General features: G+C 43.8%; 1 protein-coding gene, 1 long non-coding RNA gene and 2 other non-coding genes across 12 annotated transcripts in view; 3 read left to right on the top strand and 1 right to left on the bottom strand.

Annotated features, from left to right (window-relative positions):
- Window positions 1-3,785: 3,785 nt before the first annotated feature.
- LOC120581411 (U5 spliceosomal RNA) lies at window positions 3,786-3,902 on the top strand. Its single transcript, XR_005647262.1, has one exon. It is a non-coding gene; the product is annotated as a U5 spliceosomal RNA (small nuclear RNA).
- Window positions 3,795-11,532, top strand: LOC120619674 (uncharacterized). Its single transcript, XR_005657592.1, has 3 exons — window positions 3,795-4,264; window positions 10,725-10,850; window positions 11,406-11,532. It is a non-coding gene; the product is annotated as an uncharacterized LOC120619674 (long non-coding RNA).
- Window positions 6,592-17,094, bottom strand: part of ARMH1 (armadillo like helical domain containing 1) — a 38,965-nt gene continuing 28,462 nt past the window's right edge. For 3 of the 9 annotated variants that reach the window (XM_039883987.1, XM_039883994.1, XM_039884005.1), the window contains exons 8-11: window positions 8,172-8,442; window positions 7,935-8,064; window positions 7,771-7,848; window positions 6,593-7,508 (exon numbers count right to left, since the gene is read on the bottom strand). In XM_039883987.1, coding sequence (XP_039739921.1) covers window positions 7,236-7,508; window positions 7,771-7,848; window positions 7,935-8,064; window positions 8,172-8,442 — 752 coding nt within the window. In that variant the 3' untranslated portion in view covers window positions 6,593-7,235. Of the gene's footprint in view, window positions 7,509-7,770; window positions 7,849-7,934; window positions 8,065-8,171; window positions 8,443-17,094 lie in introns of all 9 variants that reach the window. The other 6 variants (XM_039884045.1, XM_039884054.1, XM_039884011.1 and 3 more) reach the window with 4 other exon arrangements.
- On the top strand, window positions 9,875-9,985 carry LOC120581422 (U5 spliceosomal RNA). The gene has a single exon (XR_005647264.1). It is a non-coding gene; the product is annotated as a U5 spliceosomal RNA (small nuclear RNA).

The raw sequence follows: 17,094 nt of genomic DNA, 5'->3' as shown, positions 1-17,094 counted from the left end.
AATCATGCTAAGCGAAATAAGCCAGACAGAAAAAGTTGAAAACCACTTACTGCTTATATGTGGGATATAAACCTAAAAGCAATAAACAGACAGAGACTCACAGACGTGGACAATAGACTAGTGGTTATGAGTGTGTGTGTGGGGGGGTAGGTAGATGAGGCTAAGGGGGTCAAATATGTGGCGACAGGAAATCTAACTATGGGAGGTGAACACAGTGTAAATATGTATATGCCTTATTGTTAAAGTCACTGTGTTATTAAAGTGTACAGCTGAAACTTACTGAATTTCATTAACCAATGCCACCTTAAAAAATAAAAATAAAATAAAATAAAACAGTGAAGTTATTTTATTGTTGTTGTAGTTGATCACCATATTCCATAAGGAGAACATGGCTGGAAGGTGTTGTAAGTCTAGTGGGTTCCTTCCCTCTTTGTTCCCCCAGTCTCTTCCTCCCTCCTTCTCCCTTTCTTTTTCAGTTTGGAGATAATGGAGCCTACTTGCTCTTCAGGGAAGAACCGGTAGAGAGGACAGAAAGATGGTGCTGTGAGGGGAAATATGTGAAAGCAGCACAGGCTCTGTGGGCTTGGGGTGGGATACAAGCCCTAGAGGAGGGGTGGATCTTTGATAGGAGGAAGGCAGAGACTGGGGCTTTTAGGCTAGGAGGTGGGAAGGTAAGGGAAATAAATGACTTGTGCTTTCTCTGTGAAATCTGTGTGAGGTTATCTGCTGAGAATGAGAGTTGGGGAGGTGGTGTGAGATGATTTTGATGAGAGAAGGTATAACATGGATGTCTTGGGAGTGGGAATAGCTAACTAGCAACATGTCAAGTAATAGTGGGGCTTTCATGAGAGGTTTGGCTCAGCTGTCTGATTTTTCCAGCAGCCCAACTGCTATAGGACAGATGCTTAAAACGTGGAAGATTGGGGCTTTGCCAGATGCTGAAAAGGTAGAGGAAGATGGAGGACAAGAGAGGTGAGAGAAGAAGGAACTGCATGAGAGTGACAAAATAGAGGACCAGATCCATAAATGATCATCATTGTGGTGGAGCTATTACCTACACTTTGTCCTTCCCCTCCTTCTACCTGTGACCAGAGTCAGAATCTGGGTCTTTTCTCTTAACCTGAGGTAGACCACCATGCCCCTACTCTTCTCATCCATCTCCCACTTCCCCCTCCCATCTATTGCTTAATTCCTCTCTCCTGGATCTTTACTCTTTGCCTCTGCACTGGATCCTTCCTATCAGTGTTTAAACATGTTTAACACTCTCCTAATATTTATGAAAGGGGAAAAAAAGGCTGCCTTTAATGTCACACCCCTTTCAGCTACATTCTCTCTTTAATTTTTCAGGGTCAAACTTCTCAAAAGGGATGTCCACACGGTCACCAACTTCCTGTAGTTGGGTATCCATCACCCTCACTCTGGAAACAGCTCAGGCCAAGGTCACTAGCAACTGCCCTGGGGTTGAATCTAATGGACTTTGCAGTCCCCATCTTACTTGATCACTCTTTTGACAGAACTCACCCTTTTCTTTTTTGCTCTTGATTTCTGTGTTGTCCATACTCCTAGTTTTCCTTCAACCTTCCTAATTTCTCATGCTCCTTCTGCTGCACCCCTTCTTTAGGCCACCGTTCTCTAGGGACCTATCCCAGATGGTTTTCTTTCCTTACTTTACACTCTTTCCTTGGGCAAATCCAGGTTTTCCCCTGGACCAGGCCACCATTTATTGCTCTCTGGCTTTACTGCTTAGTATCCTAAATTGTCTCTGAGGGGGAGCAGAAGTTGCCACTCTCAAATATGCCTTTTTTAAGATATTATTTTAAGCTGGTTATATTTAAGAAATGAAAGACTCAGGAAACACCTTTGACCTTCCTCCTAATTGCCTAAAAGAATTTAAATAGAGAATCTGCTCCACAAAGGAAGCTATCATCATAGATAACAATAGTTTAATATGAACTAAGGTGTGATAGACAGGGGGTAACCTAGCATAGCCCCTTTGATCAAAGTCCTTTCTGCATCTCATTGTTAAAGATGGCCCAGCAACCACTTATTTATCAAATATTTGCTTTTCCATTTCTATGTGAATTGCCTTCCTCCCCTTTGAAGTCCTCTGGAGGCCCCCCTCCCCCATCCCCACCATTCTCCTTAGCTCAGAATGACAGCTAAGCCTTAACTGCCCTATTTGTCCTTGGGTCCCACATTCTTATGGAACCCCCCTATGTACATATGTAATAAATTTGATTTTCTCCTTTTAATCTGTCTCATGTCAATTTGATTATTATATCAGCTAGAAGAACTTAGATGGGTAGAAGGAAAATTATTTTTCCTCCTTCACATCTCCCAAATTTCTTATTCACCATATGGTCTCCAAACTTTAGCCAGAATGGGTGTCCAGTAGTTCTCAAGTTAGCCTGCGTCAGAATCACCTGAGGATTGTTAAAACTCAGATACCTGTATCCCACCCCAAGTTTCTGATTCAGTAGGTCTGGAGCGGGGCCCAATCACTTGCATTTCTAACAAGTACCCAGATGTAGTAGGCATATTTCCTAGGGTATCATAAAAGGCACCACAAACTGGCTGGCTTAAACCAGCAGTTCCCAACCTTTTGGCACCAGGGACCAGTGCTTCTATGAGAATCTAATGCCTGATGATCTGAGGTGGAGCTGAGGCGGTGATAAGGTGGTGCTGGATGCGGCTGCAAATACAGATGAAACTCCTGCTCAACTGCCGCTCACCTCTTGCTGTGTGGTCCAGTTCCAAACAGACCACTGGTGCCAGTCTAGGGCCTGGGGGTTCGGAACCCTTGGCTTAAACAACAGAAATTGATTGTAGCACAGTTCTGGAGGCCTCATCTTAATAACATCTGCAATGACCCTATTTCCAAATGAAGACACGTTCTGGGGTGCAGAGCTGTTAGGACTGCAACGTATCAATTTGGGGGGGTCACAGCTCAATTCATAACACGAATAACACCATGTGATACTGATGCTGCTTTAAATCACTAATCTGATCATATTTTTCTCCTCTAATGCTTTTCAATGGCTCTCCATTGCTGTCAAGGTAAATCTAAGCTGATAGCTTGGTATTGAACGCCCATCAAAATCTGGTCCCTGCCATTTAGCCCCTTACCCTTTCACCACTGGAGCTCACACTGATTATGGTGCCTATCTTCTAGAATGCTCAAGCTACCCTACTTCTTGGGAGACTTCAGTGCTTGGCTCATGTGTCATTGAACATTCCGTTATCAGTGCTCATCACACATACCCACCCATCTCCTAAAATCTAGCTCAGGGTTTCACACAGTGCTTATAAAATTTTTGTTGAATGAATGTTTGAAGACAATTATTTTCAAGACTTTTTAAGTCAATTTTAATTTTTTTTTAAATTCAAGAGAAATTTTAACAGCGAGCCATTTATAAAAGTCATTATTTCTGGTTGAACCAGGTTTCTATATATAGTCTTGCCAATCTGGTTTCTGCCCCACCCCCGCGCCATGGCGGCCCTAGGCGGAGAAGGAAAACTAACCAGCTATTTTAAGATATTTCCGGAAACCAGGTTGGTGACCCAGCTTAATTTACATACCCACAATGCACTGCACATAATCTTTCCTACTTTAAAAAGGCTGGATTCTTCTTTTTGTCACCTTTTCCCCCCCATAAAAATGAGAATGTTTTCACAGAATTGTCTGAACTAAAGGTAGAAGTCACTAGCGCTTTTGAGGAACTAATGACCATTGATGAATTAGGAGGTACAGTTACCCGAGAACTGTGAGAGCAGGGATGTAAAGCATACTCTGGTTTCTCTTCAGATCGTATAAATCTTTCGCCTTTTACTAAAGATTTCCGTGGAGAGGAACAATTCTGAGTTTTTACCCAATTTTTTGAGGCCTTGCTTTTTGCAGGGCTAACAAGAGTGTTCAAAAGCAGAAAATGAGTTTGTCTTTTTGTATAAACCTAGATGACTGGCTCGTTCGTGCAGTATACTGTGATCTGAAATAAAAGGGTGTAATAAAGCGCTTTGTTTACGTTACGCGTTAGTTGATCTTTGAAAAGCAATCTTTTTTTTTTTTCGGGAATGTCCGAGTTTCTTAGCTGTAACTTTCTCTTTAATAAACTGGGTGGCTCTACTACAAAACTCCCCTTATCAAAATGTTCCCGCAGCACCGGTCACCGTGCTCCACGTATGTCTCTTACCCCTTGGACTCAGAAGCCAGCCCAGGGCCACCAACAAAGCCGATTTGTCGTCTGGATAAACGGATGAAGAATGGGTGGGTGCATAAGTCGCCTTACTGCTCCAAGATGCCGACTCGACTTCTCACCGTGGGCGGCGTTACATCCCCGCCTTCTAAGTTGTCTTTAGAGAAATATTCATGTCTCTGGCGTGCTTTGGATTGTACTGCTCGTTCTCGCGGAATTCCATGTTCTCGTTGGAGAGGCGATGCTGACCCCCGATGGAGGAAGGAGGGATAAGCGCCTTCATCCAGGAGGACCCGGGAGGGAGGGGCCATCTCCGGAAGGCCTGCCAGCCAAAGCCTTACCCGCTAGCAGCCACGTTGTTGTAAGAAGTACATTCACAGAGATGGCGGATACACTTCATTCGTTAGACTTCGAATTTATGCTTACACGTTAGAGGCTACTAAGCATTAACTTGAACTACCTCCTGTGCCTAGCTCAGGGGCCTGGCACTGAGCAGTCGCCCAATAGATGTTTACTACCTATAGAATATCTAGTTAACCTGCTTTTGTTGAAAACTTGAATAAAACTTTTAAAGTTCAAGCTTGGCCCTATCCACATTTTTCTCAGGCAAGGACCACCTCTCTGGGGCTCTGGCTCCAAGGGTTGCACTTGTGTGACTGCTTTTTAAAAAGCTTTAACAAAATTTAAATGTAATTGGTTGCTTTTTATATGACACATATTTATGTATTTTTTTTCCTAAAGAGATAATTTAGCTTTAAAAGTAGAATTGGATCATGTTAAAAATAGAAAATTCTCAGGTTTATCTGATTTCAAATTTTTATGTGGATCAAGACAGCAAGGAATTGTTTGTTATATATTTAAACTTTAAAAATAAACATACTACGTGACAATCAGATGCAATACACAAACCTTAACTGGATTCTATATTTTTTTAAAAAAGGAAAGAAAACAGAAGATACACTTTTAGGACAATTATGGAAATTTTAGTATGTACTCATTTTAGATATTGAATTGATAATCGTATTAGCTTTCTTGTTGCTCTTGCAACAACCACAAACTTAGTGACTTAAAACAACATAAATTTATTCTCTTACAGTCCTGGAGGTCAGAAAATCTAGATGTTGTGGGGGCTGCATTCTTTTTAGAAGGTTCAGGGGAAAGTCTGTTACTTTGCCTTTTCCACTTCTAGAAGCTGCCTGCATTCCTTTGCTCAGGACTCCTTCCTTATATTACTCCAACCTTCTTCTGTGGTATCATCTCTTAGTACTAACTCAGGATCCTTTTGCCTCCCTCTTGTGAGGACCCTTGTGATTACTCCCTCTTGTGAGGACCCACCAGGATAATCCAAGATAATCTGCCCATCTCAAGACCCTGAATTTAATTACACTTGCAAAGTCCCTTTCACCATGTAGGGTAACATATTCACAGGTTCCAGCGATTAGGATATAGACGTATTTGGAAGTCATTACTCAGACTACCACAATAATGGTATTGTAATTATGTAGGAAAATGTCCTTATTTTTAGTAGAAACATAATATGAAGTATTGAGAGATGACATCACGACAGCTAAAACTTTCAAATAACTTAGTAAACACAGAAAGTTAGAGATATTTGTTTTAGATTTTTCTTTTTAGGAGCGGCAACCTTTGGCTGACCTCACAGATTGCAAGGACCTTGTCAGTTTACAATACCTTATTTTTAAAAATTTTTTACACCTCCAGCACCTGGTCTTCCTAGGTGGTCTCTCATCCAAGTACTAACCAGGCCTGACCCTTACCTTCTGAGATCAGACGGGATTGGGCTTGTTCAGGGTAGCACAGCTATAGCTGGTTTAGATTTTTGTATTATACTTAAGATTTCATTTTTTAAAGTTCCATGATTTTTATTAAACTATGATTACCTTAGGCCAGTGGTTTCCAGATTTTGGATTTTCCAGTTAAGATTTCCAAAAAATTTCTGGGGTACACTGACTATATTTTTTACTTTTGTTTTACAAAAGAAAGGCCACTTCAAGACTAAAAACAGAAAGACTTGACCCCAAAGGACAGCACGTTTCTTTAAAATGGGAAATCTATTTAGCTTTATGGAAGCATAACTATTTTTGTTGACTTTTCTCTCCACTCTCGGCCTAAATAGCAGAAAGCTGCTGCTCAAAATCATTTGGGGAGGGGCTAGGGCCCCTAAGACTGACAACATCAGGGTGGGTGGCGCCCTCTTGTGGCACCATGAAGAATTACTGCCGTCCTACCATTTACTATGTTTTGAGGGACAACCCCTTCACAATACCTCTGCTATTTATTCATGTGTATCAGGCATTGTTTTCAGTGTTTGGGATATATCAGTAAAGAAAAAAAATCTCTCTCTTATCTATCTATCTATCTATCTATCCATCCATCATCCATCCTTGCCTAGTGGAGCTTACATTCAGATGCACAGACAGACAATAAATAAATAAATATATAAATAAGTGCTATGGGAAAAAATAGCAGCGTAAGGGAGTCTGGGGGACATAGTGTAAGAATTGGGAGTGGTAGTGTGGATTGCAACTTAAAAAAAAATAGCCCTCATTGAGAAGGTGACTGTGTAGAGTTGAAAGGAGGTGAGGGACTTAGTTGTGCAGTTTGATATCTGTGGTAAGAGGTTCTAAGAACAGAACCTCTCTCACCGTTCAGCAGAAAAGTCAGCACAAAAGTCCTAAGGTAAGAGCTCCTTTATCAGTTAAGAAACACACAACAGTGTGTCTGGAGCCAGTGACGGAGAAAGAGAAAAGCAGGAGACCAGTCAGAGGTAATGGGAGACAGAGCACCTAGGGCCTGATCTCGTTTGACCTCCCTCCGCCCTCCACACGTAGAGAACACATAAATAGCAAGACTTTATTGAATTCTTCCCAGCGGGCAGCTCTCCCTCTCCCCCACTGACGATCCTAACCCCCAGCCCCCCACCTAAGGCCAAGTGGAGTGGCCCTGAGACGGACTCAAGCTCCTTCTGCTGGGTTTTCTGCCACACAGCATTGACCTTCCTGGTTTGCCTCAGAGGCTCTGTTACTCCTTTTCTTCCATGTCCTCCTGGGAGTGTGTGACGTTGTCCAGCTGCTCCTGATCAGGAAGGCCTAGGTAAAGCCTCCTGCCGCTAAGTGAAAGGCCACTGAAGTGTAATGCTGGAGACAGAGAGGTGAGCCTGAGACTGGGTGCTGGCTGTACCTCTGCTCCAGGTCCCCTCACTCCCCACTCACCTCTGGTAACGTTGACTTTGTTGGCTGCCAAGATGTCCGCCTGAATGCTATCTATTTTCATGTGCAAGTCCTCAGGGTTGCTCTGAGGACAGGAGCAAGGGAAACACAGCTGGGGTGCCCGGGGCAGTCTGGACTTGGAGCTGGGCTTGAGCAGAGGGATATTGCAGGAGGGAGGGAGCAGGCAAGGGAAAGGAAAGATGCCGGAGGAGGGGAAGACCCCAAGCCCAGACAGACCCTCTTGCACCGGGCCACCAGGCCCAATCTTTGTGGGGGGTGTAGCAGGGGAGGGATGGTGTGGAGGAGGCACCATTCCTTCCCCGCCAGGGCGGATTGGGAACACTTACAAGGAAGAGCTCGTAGAGTTTCTCCCCCAAGGACCTGCGCACGTGCTCCTCCACCAGCGGGAATAGCTGCACGAAGTACTGCAGCGGGGCAGGGGGCGGGTGGGCTGCGTGCCTGTGGTGACCACGCCTGGTGCCCACCGCCCCACCGCCTGCTGCCTGCTCACCTCCAGCGTGAGGCTGGCCTGCCGCTGGCTGTTGCTGTGGTCCGTGTTGCCCATGGCGGCCATCAGGCCGTGCACCACGCGCAGGTGCAGCATCTCCTCTGCGAGGCTCGTGTTGCCGCGCGCCAGGACCCTGGGCCGGGGATTCGGGCTGTGGTGATTACTGGGGACTCTCTGGCGCCAGCCCGAGCCCTCCCGGGTCTACTGGCTGCATCTACCCACTACCCGCTGCCCGCTTACCCGATGGCCTTGGCGGCCGCGGCCTGCTGCAGGAACACCGGCAGGTTGGCAGTATGCTGGAGGACCGTGGAGTCTGGCGAAGGGGCGGCTGTGAGGCAGGGGTCCCTCCCCGCGCCGGGTGCCCTCCGCCCTAATCCCAGCAGATCCCTACCGTTGAGGATCTTGGGTTGCAGTTTATTGGTCTTGACGGACGGTATCAGCAGGTGCACGAGGCCCTGGAGCAGCGCTATGCACACTTCGTAGTTGACCAGGTCCTTGATCAGCTCGATGGCTTGGGAAGGGCAGAGACGATGGAGAAGCCTGCCACTCCAACACTCCCCACCCCCACCAAGGAAGCAAAGAGCCCTTTGAACCAAATAACTTCCCTTTACCCTCACCCTCTTCATGGACCTTTCCTGACCTTTAATTGGCCAGCACTGAGCAAGGGGTGTGGGGGCAGCTAGGCAGGCAGCACCTCAGTCCTGCCTTCTTAGAGCTGTGGTTACAAAGGAAGAGGAGGAGCGGGGCATCCAGCCGCCCCCACGACCCAACCAGCCATAGCTGGAGGAGAGGAGGAAGGGTTGAGTAGCGAGCCCACCCATCAAGGAGGCTTAGCAACTGTCAGAGCTGGAGGTCCCACCTCTGCAGGGCCATCTTCAGCTTTGAGGAATCCAGAAAGATTTCTGGAGAGAAGGGCTGGGTCTTCAAAGGGAGACAAGGATGGGGAAAGACAAGGAGTAAGAGGGAGAGAGAGTAAATAGTTGGGAGAATGTCCGGCAGAAAATGAGAAAGGGGTAGAAAGAAGGTGGACAGCAGTTTAGAGTAGCTTTAGTTTCTGATGAACCATCATTATTGGGCCCTTCTTTGCCTCGGCTCTGTGCTAAGGGCTTTCCATACAGTACCCCACTGAAGCTCACCATAACTACATGAGGTTGGCTTTGCAATGACACTATGCCTGTTATCCCCATTTTACAGCTGAGGGAATGAGGCTCAGAGAGGTAAAGCACTTTATTTAAGGTACCACAGCTTCGAAGTGGTGGAAGCAAAAGGAAGGAAAGATTTGGTTAGGAAGGAGGAGGGAATTGGAATCTATTGAAGGGATTTTTTTGTAGATATTTTCCACTCATTTCTTCCTTCCAGCATTCACTCAGCCTATTGGCAAATCTGCACAGAATGCCTATTGTGCCAGGCACATGGCATGGTGACAAGTGCTATAAAAGGGGTCAGTAGGCTGTAGAAGTGCCTGGGAAGATAGGGAGGACTGCATATTTTTGTGAAGAGAGAGGAACCAAAGAGAGGCAGAGCTAGAAAGGGGCAGGGTGAGATGGCAATGTGCCGGTATACCATGGTCCGCCCAGAGTAAATGTTATTCTAAACACGTGTGCTTGCTGCATGGTGGACAGGACTTAGAAATGTGCTGTCCTCAGCACAGGAGCCAAGTGGGGCCTATTTCTCCACTTACTCCTGGGGAAACAGGACTTAGGGAAAAGTTCTTGGTTCCCTGACTAGCTTATTTGCATAAGACGAATTGCTGCATTAACAGTATTATGTTTGCATAACCAAAATTAATCTTTTATTCCCTTGTCAGGAGATTTTATCCAGTAAGACTATGTTTGAGATAATTCTCTACAATGGGAGAAAAGCTTTCATTGGCAGGTGCAAAGGCTCCACAAGTGTTGGGGGACAGGCCAGTATGTGGGAAGATGGGTATGACAGGAAAACACACTCTTGTTTCTTTTCAGAATGGTAAAAGTTTTTTACTTTTTACTAAAGATTTCCATGGAGAGAAATCTTGGAGAATTGGTGAATTATTTGAGACCTTGCTTGGGTAAAGCTCAATATTCAGTTTGCCAAAGACAGATATATGATTTGTTGAAAAGCAAATAAGTCCTTAAGTAGGGAATACAGCCAATTTGTTCCTTTAAAAAGTAGTCTGGTAGGCCCTTTTTTGTCCCTCAGTTTTTAAGGTTTTCGTGAAAGGTCTAGGGTATATACTCTGTAAGTTTAAATGTGAACTCTTGTCTCTCTATTACCCGGGCAGAATTGGACCACTGGGTCTCTGAAAACTTGAGGTTTTCAGTCTGTAGTTTTCCAAGGCTGCGACATGGACCATCTTTTTCTAATAATGGTTGAGAACTGGGTGACCTTATCTTCCACCCCAGCTACAAGGGGGACGCTAGTAGGTCGGGTCCCATTGCCACCTGGGCTCCTAGCGCCCCAAAGCTAACAGCGCACCCAGGTGCACAGCTGGAAGCTGTGAGCCTCATTAGAGCAGCGAGGAGTGCGTCAGGTGCACAGCTGGAATATCAGGAGTCCAGTTTTGAACATGGTCAGTGACATCCAGGGGGAGATGTTGGGAAGGCAAATGGAAATAAGGGTCTGGAGCTCAAGAGAGAGGTCTGAGCTGTAGAAAGGTCACCCAACCACTGTGCCCGTCATCCACAAAACACGACTAATAATACTGACTGTTTCATCAGTTTCTTGTAAGGATTAAATGAGTAAAGAGCTAGAGTGGTACTTAGCATATAGGAAATACTTTATAAAGGTTAACCATTATCGTTTCTATCATTATAGGTGGTGATTAAAACCATGGGAGTGGATGAGATACCACAGAAAGAAAAGAGATGAGAAGAGGACCTGGGATTGAATCTTGAGAGAAAAAGAAACCAACGACTGAGGGACTGATGAAAGAAGAGAAATGTACGAAGGACCGAGAAACTATTTCCAGGGAAATCAGAGGAAGCCAGGGGTCTGGGAAGGAAGAGATCAGAGTATTCAGGGAGGAAGGTATGATCAGGAGGCTTTGAGTGGTTGAGAGTTCACGTCCAGTGAGGCCAAGAAGCAGCTCTGCAGGGCCCATGTTCATTCATTTGGCAAGTATCGACTGAGTACATGTCAGGTACAGTACCCGTGCTGACCGAACAGAATGGCAAGCAGAACAGATGCAAGGAGTGGGCCACTGACACTCAGTGGAAACTTTAGTGCAAAAGGAAAGATTCCTCTGATCCAAAGAGGAACCATAGACCCCCCACTTCTAGGCAAGGTGATCACCTGTCTGATAGTTGAAGAAACCCAGAACAAATGATTTGCCCAGGGAATCAGAGTGAAGAGGAGACTGGGCTGCAGCAGGCAGCTTGGTATTCCCTTGGCAGAAGGAGCCTTAGAAATGGGTTTGCACTTGGGAATTGTGGTTGTGCCATGCAACTATTTCCAAGGCACTCAGCACTGATGAGGTTTGTTTTACAATTCTCCTAGAGCCTTGGAAAACCAGAGTCCCAGATCTTTCTCTTCACTTCCAGACACGACTGCCATCTGCTGGCCACAGATGAGAAGTGTGCTTCAGTGCTTGCATAGGTTTGCTTCCTTTTCCAATGAGGTAACAATATACGTTTGGCAAGTTGCGCTGTTGTAAGGAAGAAACCTGTGTCAGGTATCTTCCAGACCAATTGCATTCTGTTTCTGATTCCGGTACATTTTGCCACCTCTTTTAACACATTCTATCCAAAGCCCAATGTCAAAACATTACAAAGATATTTTATGTGCTATTTCATTTTCAAAAAGCCAGGCAACAAAGTTAATTAATGTTATGTGCTCTGGTGGGTATATGAATTGCTGAATCAAGAATTACTGTTGCGTGTCTTCCACTGGTATCTGCTCTTCTGGGCAAGTCTCACCAAGCCCAACCAGCCTGCTCACTGGCACTTTGACCTGCTCCTGACATCTGAGCTGAGCACTGCTATGCCAGGGGGACAAGGAGAGAGAGTACCAGGCCAGGGAAGAAGACACAGAGGTTTTGAAGTCCAGGCGAATGAAGAAATTAGAAACAAGTTTTCCTGAGGGCTTTCTATTAAAAACAAAAAACCGTGGAACACTGTATAATGAAAATTATCAATGCTAAGCTGTCCAGTTGAAGCGCTCACATAATTTTGGGGGAAATAACATATCTTTTAAGTGTATTCAGCAGATTTTTACGTGGAACTACCCGTTAGTGTCAGAGCCTTGTGACTGTGGTTCAATGAAGTTACACAGGACAGGCAGCCTCTTACCCAGCAGAAAAAGCCGAAACGACTGCTGTGTGAGCTCAGAGGAGGAGAGCAAAGGCACAGGGTTCTGTGGGGCAAAAGCTGTAGTTCTAAAAATGAGACCCTGTGGTGTTCGCTTGACCCAGTGAAGGGCATGGAGCTGAGAAAACATAATTTAAAAACTACATTTTATTGTAATAATAATGGCGTTGCCTATCCTCAGGTTTTGTCTGCTTCTCAAAACTGGTGAAAGAAAAATGTCTTGTTCTCATAATGCTTGGAGAGACAGGAATAGTGTGGCGATGAGGAGGTGGGTGCAGGAGCCAGACTGCATGGGTGTGAGTCTCATCTTTGAGACTTCGGACAGGCTATTTAATTGTTCTGTACCTCAGTTTCCTCATCTGTAAACTAGGGGTGATAATAGTACCTGCTTCTCAGAGTTGTTCTGAGGATTACATGAGATGATTAAAGAGCTTAGAACAGTGCCTGTCACATAGCCACCATCAGTCACTTGCAGCGATTATCAGTTATTATTACTATTATTATTACTACTGTAACAAGCTCTAGGAGTGCAGGGAGTTTGTTTCATTTGTTACTACATGCTCAGTGCCCAGCCCAGTGCCCACTCTTGTTGAATAAGTAAATGAATGAATGAAAAACTTAAATAATTTAAAAGTAAATCAATAAAGGACATTATTAAGAAAGTGAAAAGACAACGTACAGAATGGAGGAAACCATTCTAGAATTCAGAATATATATAAAGAACTCTTACAACTCAAGAGCAAAAAGACAAAGAACACAATATTTTGAGTGGACATAGGACTTGAATAGACATTTTTCCAAGGAAGAAATATAAATGGCCAACACACACATGAAAAGATGCTCAACACCTTTAGCCATTAGGGAAATGCAAATCAAAACCACAATGCAGTACCACCACACCACATCCATGACGGTGGTTGTATATATTTAAAAAAGGACAATTACAAGTGTTGACAAGGATGTGGGGACATTGGAACCCTCATACCTTGAGGGTGGGAATGATTCAGTTGTTACTGAAAATAGTTTGATGATTCCTCAAAAGGTTAAATAGAATTAACCATATGACCTGACAATTCCACTCTTAGGTATATACCCGAAAGAACTGAAGACAGGCACTCAAACAAATACATATGTACATGCACATTCATAGCAGCAGTGTTCACAATAGTCAAAAGGCAGAAATAGCCCAAATGTCCATCAGTGGATGAATGGATAGACAAATTACGATATGAACATACAACACAATATTATTTAGCCATAAAAAAGGATGAAGTATTGATATATGCTACCACATAGATGAACCTCAAAAGCATTATGCTGAGTGAAAGAAGCCAGATGCAAAAGGTCACATACGGTATGATTCCATTCATATGAAATACCCAGAATAGTTAAATCTATAGAGACAGAATGAAGGTTAGTGGTTTCAAGGGGCTGAAAAGAGAAGATGGAGAACAAATGCTTAATGGTACAGAGCTTCCTTTTGGGGTAATGAAAATGTGTTAGAACTAGAGGTAGTGGTAACATAACATTGTGAATGTACACTAAGTGCCACTGAACTATTCATTTTAAAATGGTTAATTTTATATTATGTGAATTTTACCTCAATTTAAAAAATGCTTTTATGAAGAAAAAAGCAAACCAAATATAGAATTAATTTTTAAATAAATCCTGCTTGGTATGAAGAATCTATGTAATGCCACAAAACCAAGAACCTCAGAAAAATTAACAGTGACATTCTTGCCCAACACCGGAGGGCAAGAGAAGAGATGTCGCTCATTCAAAGACTTGTCCATGTCTGTCTTGTTTGGTTCCTTAGGACCACTGTCTCCCTGCACTAATGTCTCTAGAGAATTCTACTACGTGAGTGCAGGGCAGTTTGCTCAGCCTGGCTGTTGTGCTTGCAACTGATAAGCCACACTTTGAACATTACTATATGAAACGATGATTTTATTAGTAAGTTAAGTTACTCCTAGGTTCTAGGTCAATTAGACAAAAATTTTATTCTCCAAATTACCATTTTTCCAAGTTCACAAATGTTTCCGTTTGACCATAAACCGGTTTCTTATAACTATTTGTTAATTTTTAAGCAATTTTCATTAGATGGTGTTGGTTTTGAAATACATCCACAAAGTTTTTAGTATGTTTTCTTTCAAGAGCTGGAGCCCAGTTCTCCTCCCCTTGAGTGTGGGCTGGACTTAGTGACTGGTTTCTAATGAACAGCGTGCAACTTCTGAGATTAGATTATAAAAGATACTGGGGCTTCCTCTGCTTTCTCTTGGATCACTTGCTCTGGGAGAAGCTGGCTGCCAAGTTGTGAGGACACTCACATAGCCCTACAGAGAGGTCCACGTGGTGAAGCACAGGCTTTCTGTCAACGACCAGCACTAACTTGCCAGCTGTGGCGTAACTTGCCACGCTGGAAGCAGGTGCTCAGATGACTGCAACCCCAGCTGACCCCGTGACTGCAAACTCAGGAGACACCCTGAGCCAGGAGCAGTTAAGCTGCTCCCAGATTCCTGATCAAAAAAAACTGTGTGAGATAATAAATGTGGGTTTTTTTATTTTTTATTTTTTATTTTTTTTTTGCCATTAAGGTTTGGGGTAATTTGTTATATAGTTATAGGTAACAAATATAGATGGATTGATTTAACAGCTTTTGTAGATTTCTGCAAAGTCTGAATACAATGGCTTTCATTTTGTCTCCATAACAGCCTTTTAAAGAACCTTCCTTGGTCTCTGCCCAAGCTCTCTGTAGATGCAGGGGCAAGGAGTGGGGGTGGGGAGGAGAACCTGGTGAACGAACCTGCTACAGTCACCATACCGCATGGCCTAGACTGCCCATCCTTGAGAACAAGGGATAGGGAGGGTGGGGCAGAGAAAGGGAGACCAAGAGCCAGAGGCGACCGAGGGCAGAAAGAAGGTATTGAGGGACAGAGAGTCTGAGGTCCCTGAGAACTTGAAGTTCAGGCTTCTCCGAGCTCTCTTAGGCCCTACCAATATAACCAACAGGAACTGCTATTACCTTCAGATATTTACAGGCAACATGTTTTCAGTAAATTGGTAATCTGGCGAATTAGGCACTCAGTAAATTAGTCATTTGGCCGATTGATTTTTGGCAAGCGTACATTCGGCAAATTAATCTACTATAATTGGTCTGTTTCTGATTAAGTCAAACAGTAATTTTTATGTTCCTAAAGTAATAATTGATTTGTAAAAGACACTAATATATTTATATATACATATATATTTCAAATTCCCAACAGAATTCATTAATTTGTCCTTCCAAAAAACTTTCTATGACTTTGAAATTTCTCTTCTCTAGGGAGGGAGACCAGTGAGTGAATATTTCTGTGGCTTTAGACAACTTGTCATAATTAAGTCCCTGCGTGCCTCTAATTCCTGGAATAGCAAGCCTCCCTGGGAGGAAATTGCCATTTTTCACTTCACAGCAATTATAAATGGAGATAAATTCCAGGCAGGCCCACTTTGGAGAACTCTTCCTTTAATTTTAATTTTGGCTCTCTTAGGTTATGTGGGATCATTATTAAAAGAAATTCTAAAATCTCAATTCTATGAAAACAAATACCCTCTCAGAAATTAGCATGTACAAGCGCCAGTACCCTTTCCCTGGTTATTTCTACTTCCAAGTGTAAAACAGACAAAATGGATCATCAGAATCTCTTGCAGTGGGGACTAGAAAGCCATTACTTGGTGCACTGTTTTCCTCCTCCACTTTTTTAAAGAACCTGGAAGGGTAGGATTTTCCCAGGACATTTAACACAGTGCTCCCTGACCCACCCCTTCTTCAGGGGCACCAGCACAGGTGTGAGGGAGGTGTAATTTTATGAAACCCAGCTCTGGCAGACAACCATATTTCAGGAATCTGCATTAAAATGTTGAGAAATGGAAGAAAAAAGAAGAAAGGGAAGCTTATCTTACTTGGATAGATATAGAGCTATCCCCAGCTTCCACTTGTCTCACTATTTTAAAACTTGGCCACAAAATTTTTTGACCCTCCTCCCACTGAGATGTGGAGTCTAAATGCTTCCCATAAATCTGGGCAGGAAGCCATGATGTGTGATTTATGAGACTAGGTCAAAAATGCCACACAGCTTAAGTCTGGAATGTCTTGGAAGCTCGCTCTTGGCTGCCCCCTTTTGGAATCCAGCCACCAAGCTGAGAAGCCTATAAGCTACATGGAGAGGCCACATGTAGGTGCTTCCATGTACCGTCGCAGCTCTGAGTCCCACCTTCAAGCCCCCAAATGATTCCAGCCCCCTCGTGTTACTCAAGACTGAGACTCAGGTGAGGCAAGTGAGGCTTTTGCCTCTGATGCAAAATTTAAGAGAGAGGCTAAGAAACTCATTAATCTTTTAAAAAAATCAATGCAATCTTTTTAACAAATCAAAAATTAATGCAAAGAAAATCACGATGAACAACATATCAAAATGTTAAGTAATAACAGGATCAGTAAGAGTACTGTGGGCAGCCATATTGGAGTCTAAGGCAAAAGGATAAATCAGAAATTGTGATCCTCACTAGCTTTACTCTAGTTCCAGCTGTGGCCCCCTGCCGTCTTCTAGGTGAGGCCCCGGACATCACAGAGCAGGGATAATCCATCTCTGCTATGTCCTGTTCAAATTCCTGACCTACATGATATGTGTGAATAAAATAGTGATAGTTTTATGACACCAAATTTGGGGTGGTTTCTTATAAGCAATAGGTAATCAGAACACCTACCCTCTGCCCTAGAGGCCTTACCATCTCCTACCTTCCTCCAGGATGCTTCTCTTTTTCTTTCTTCTCCAAACCCTCTTCCTTGACCCTAAGCACTCTCAGGAAATAAAGGTCACTCAAGACACACAGCCTCCACTTAGCTA

This window comes from Pteropus medius, unplaced genomic scaffold (genome assembly GCF_902729225.1).
Source record: "Pteropus medius unplaced genomic scaffold, Ma_sr-lr_union100, whole genome shotgun sequence".
In the NCBI taxonomy this organism is placed as follows: Eukaryota; Metazoa; Chordata; class Mammalia; order Chiroptera; family Pteropodidae; genus Pteropus; species Pteropus medius.
Note: the sequence above shows the minus strand (reverse complement) of the source record. Positions and strands in the feature narration are given on the sequence as shown.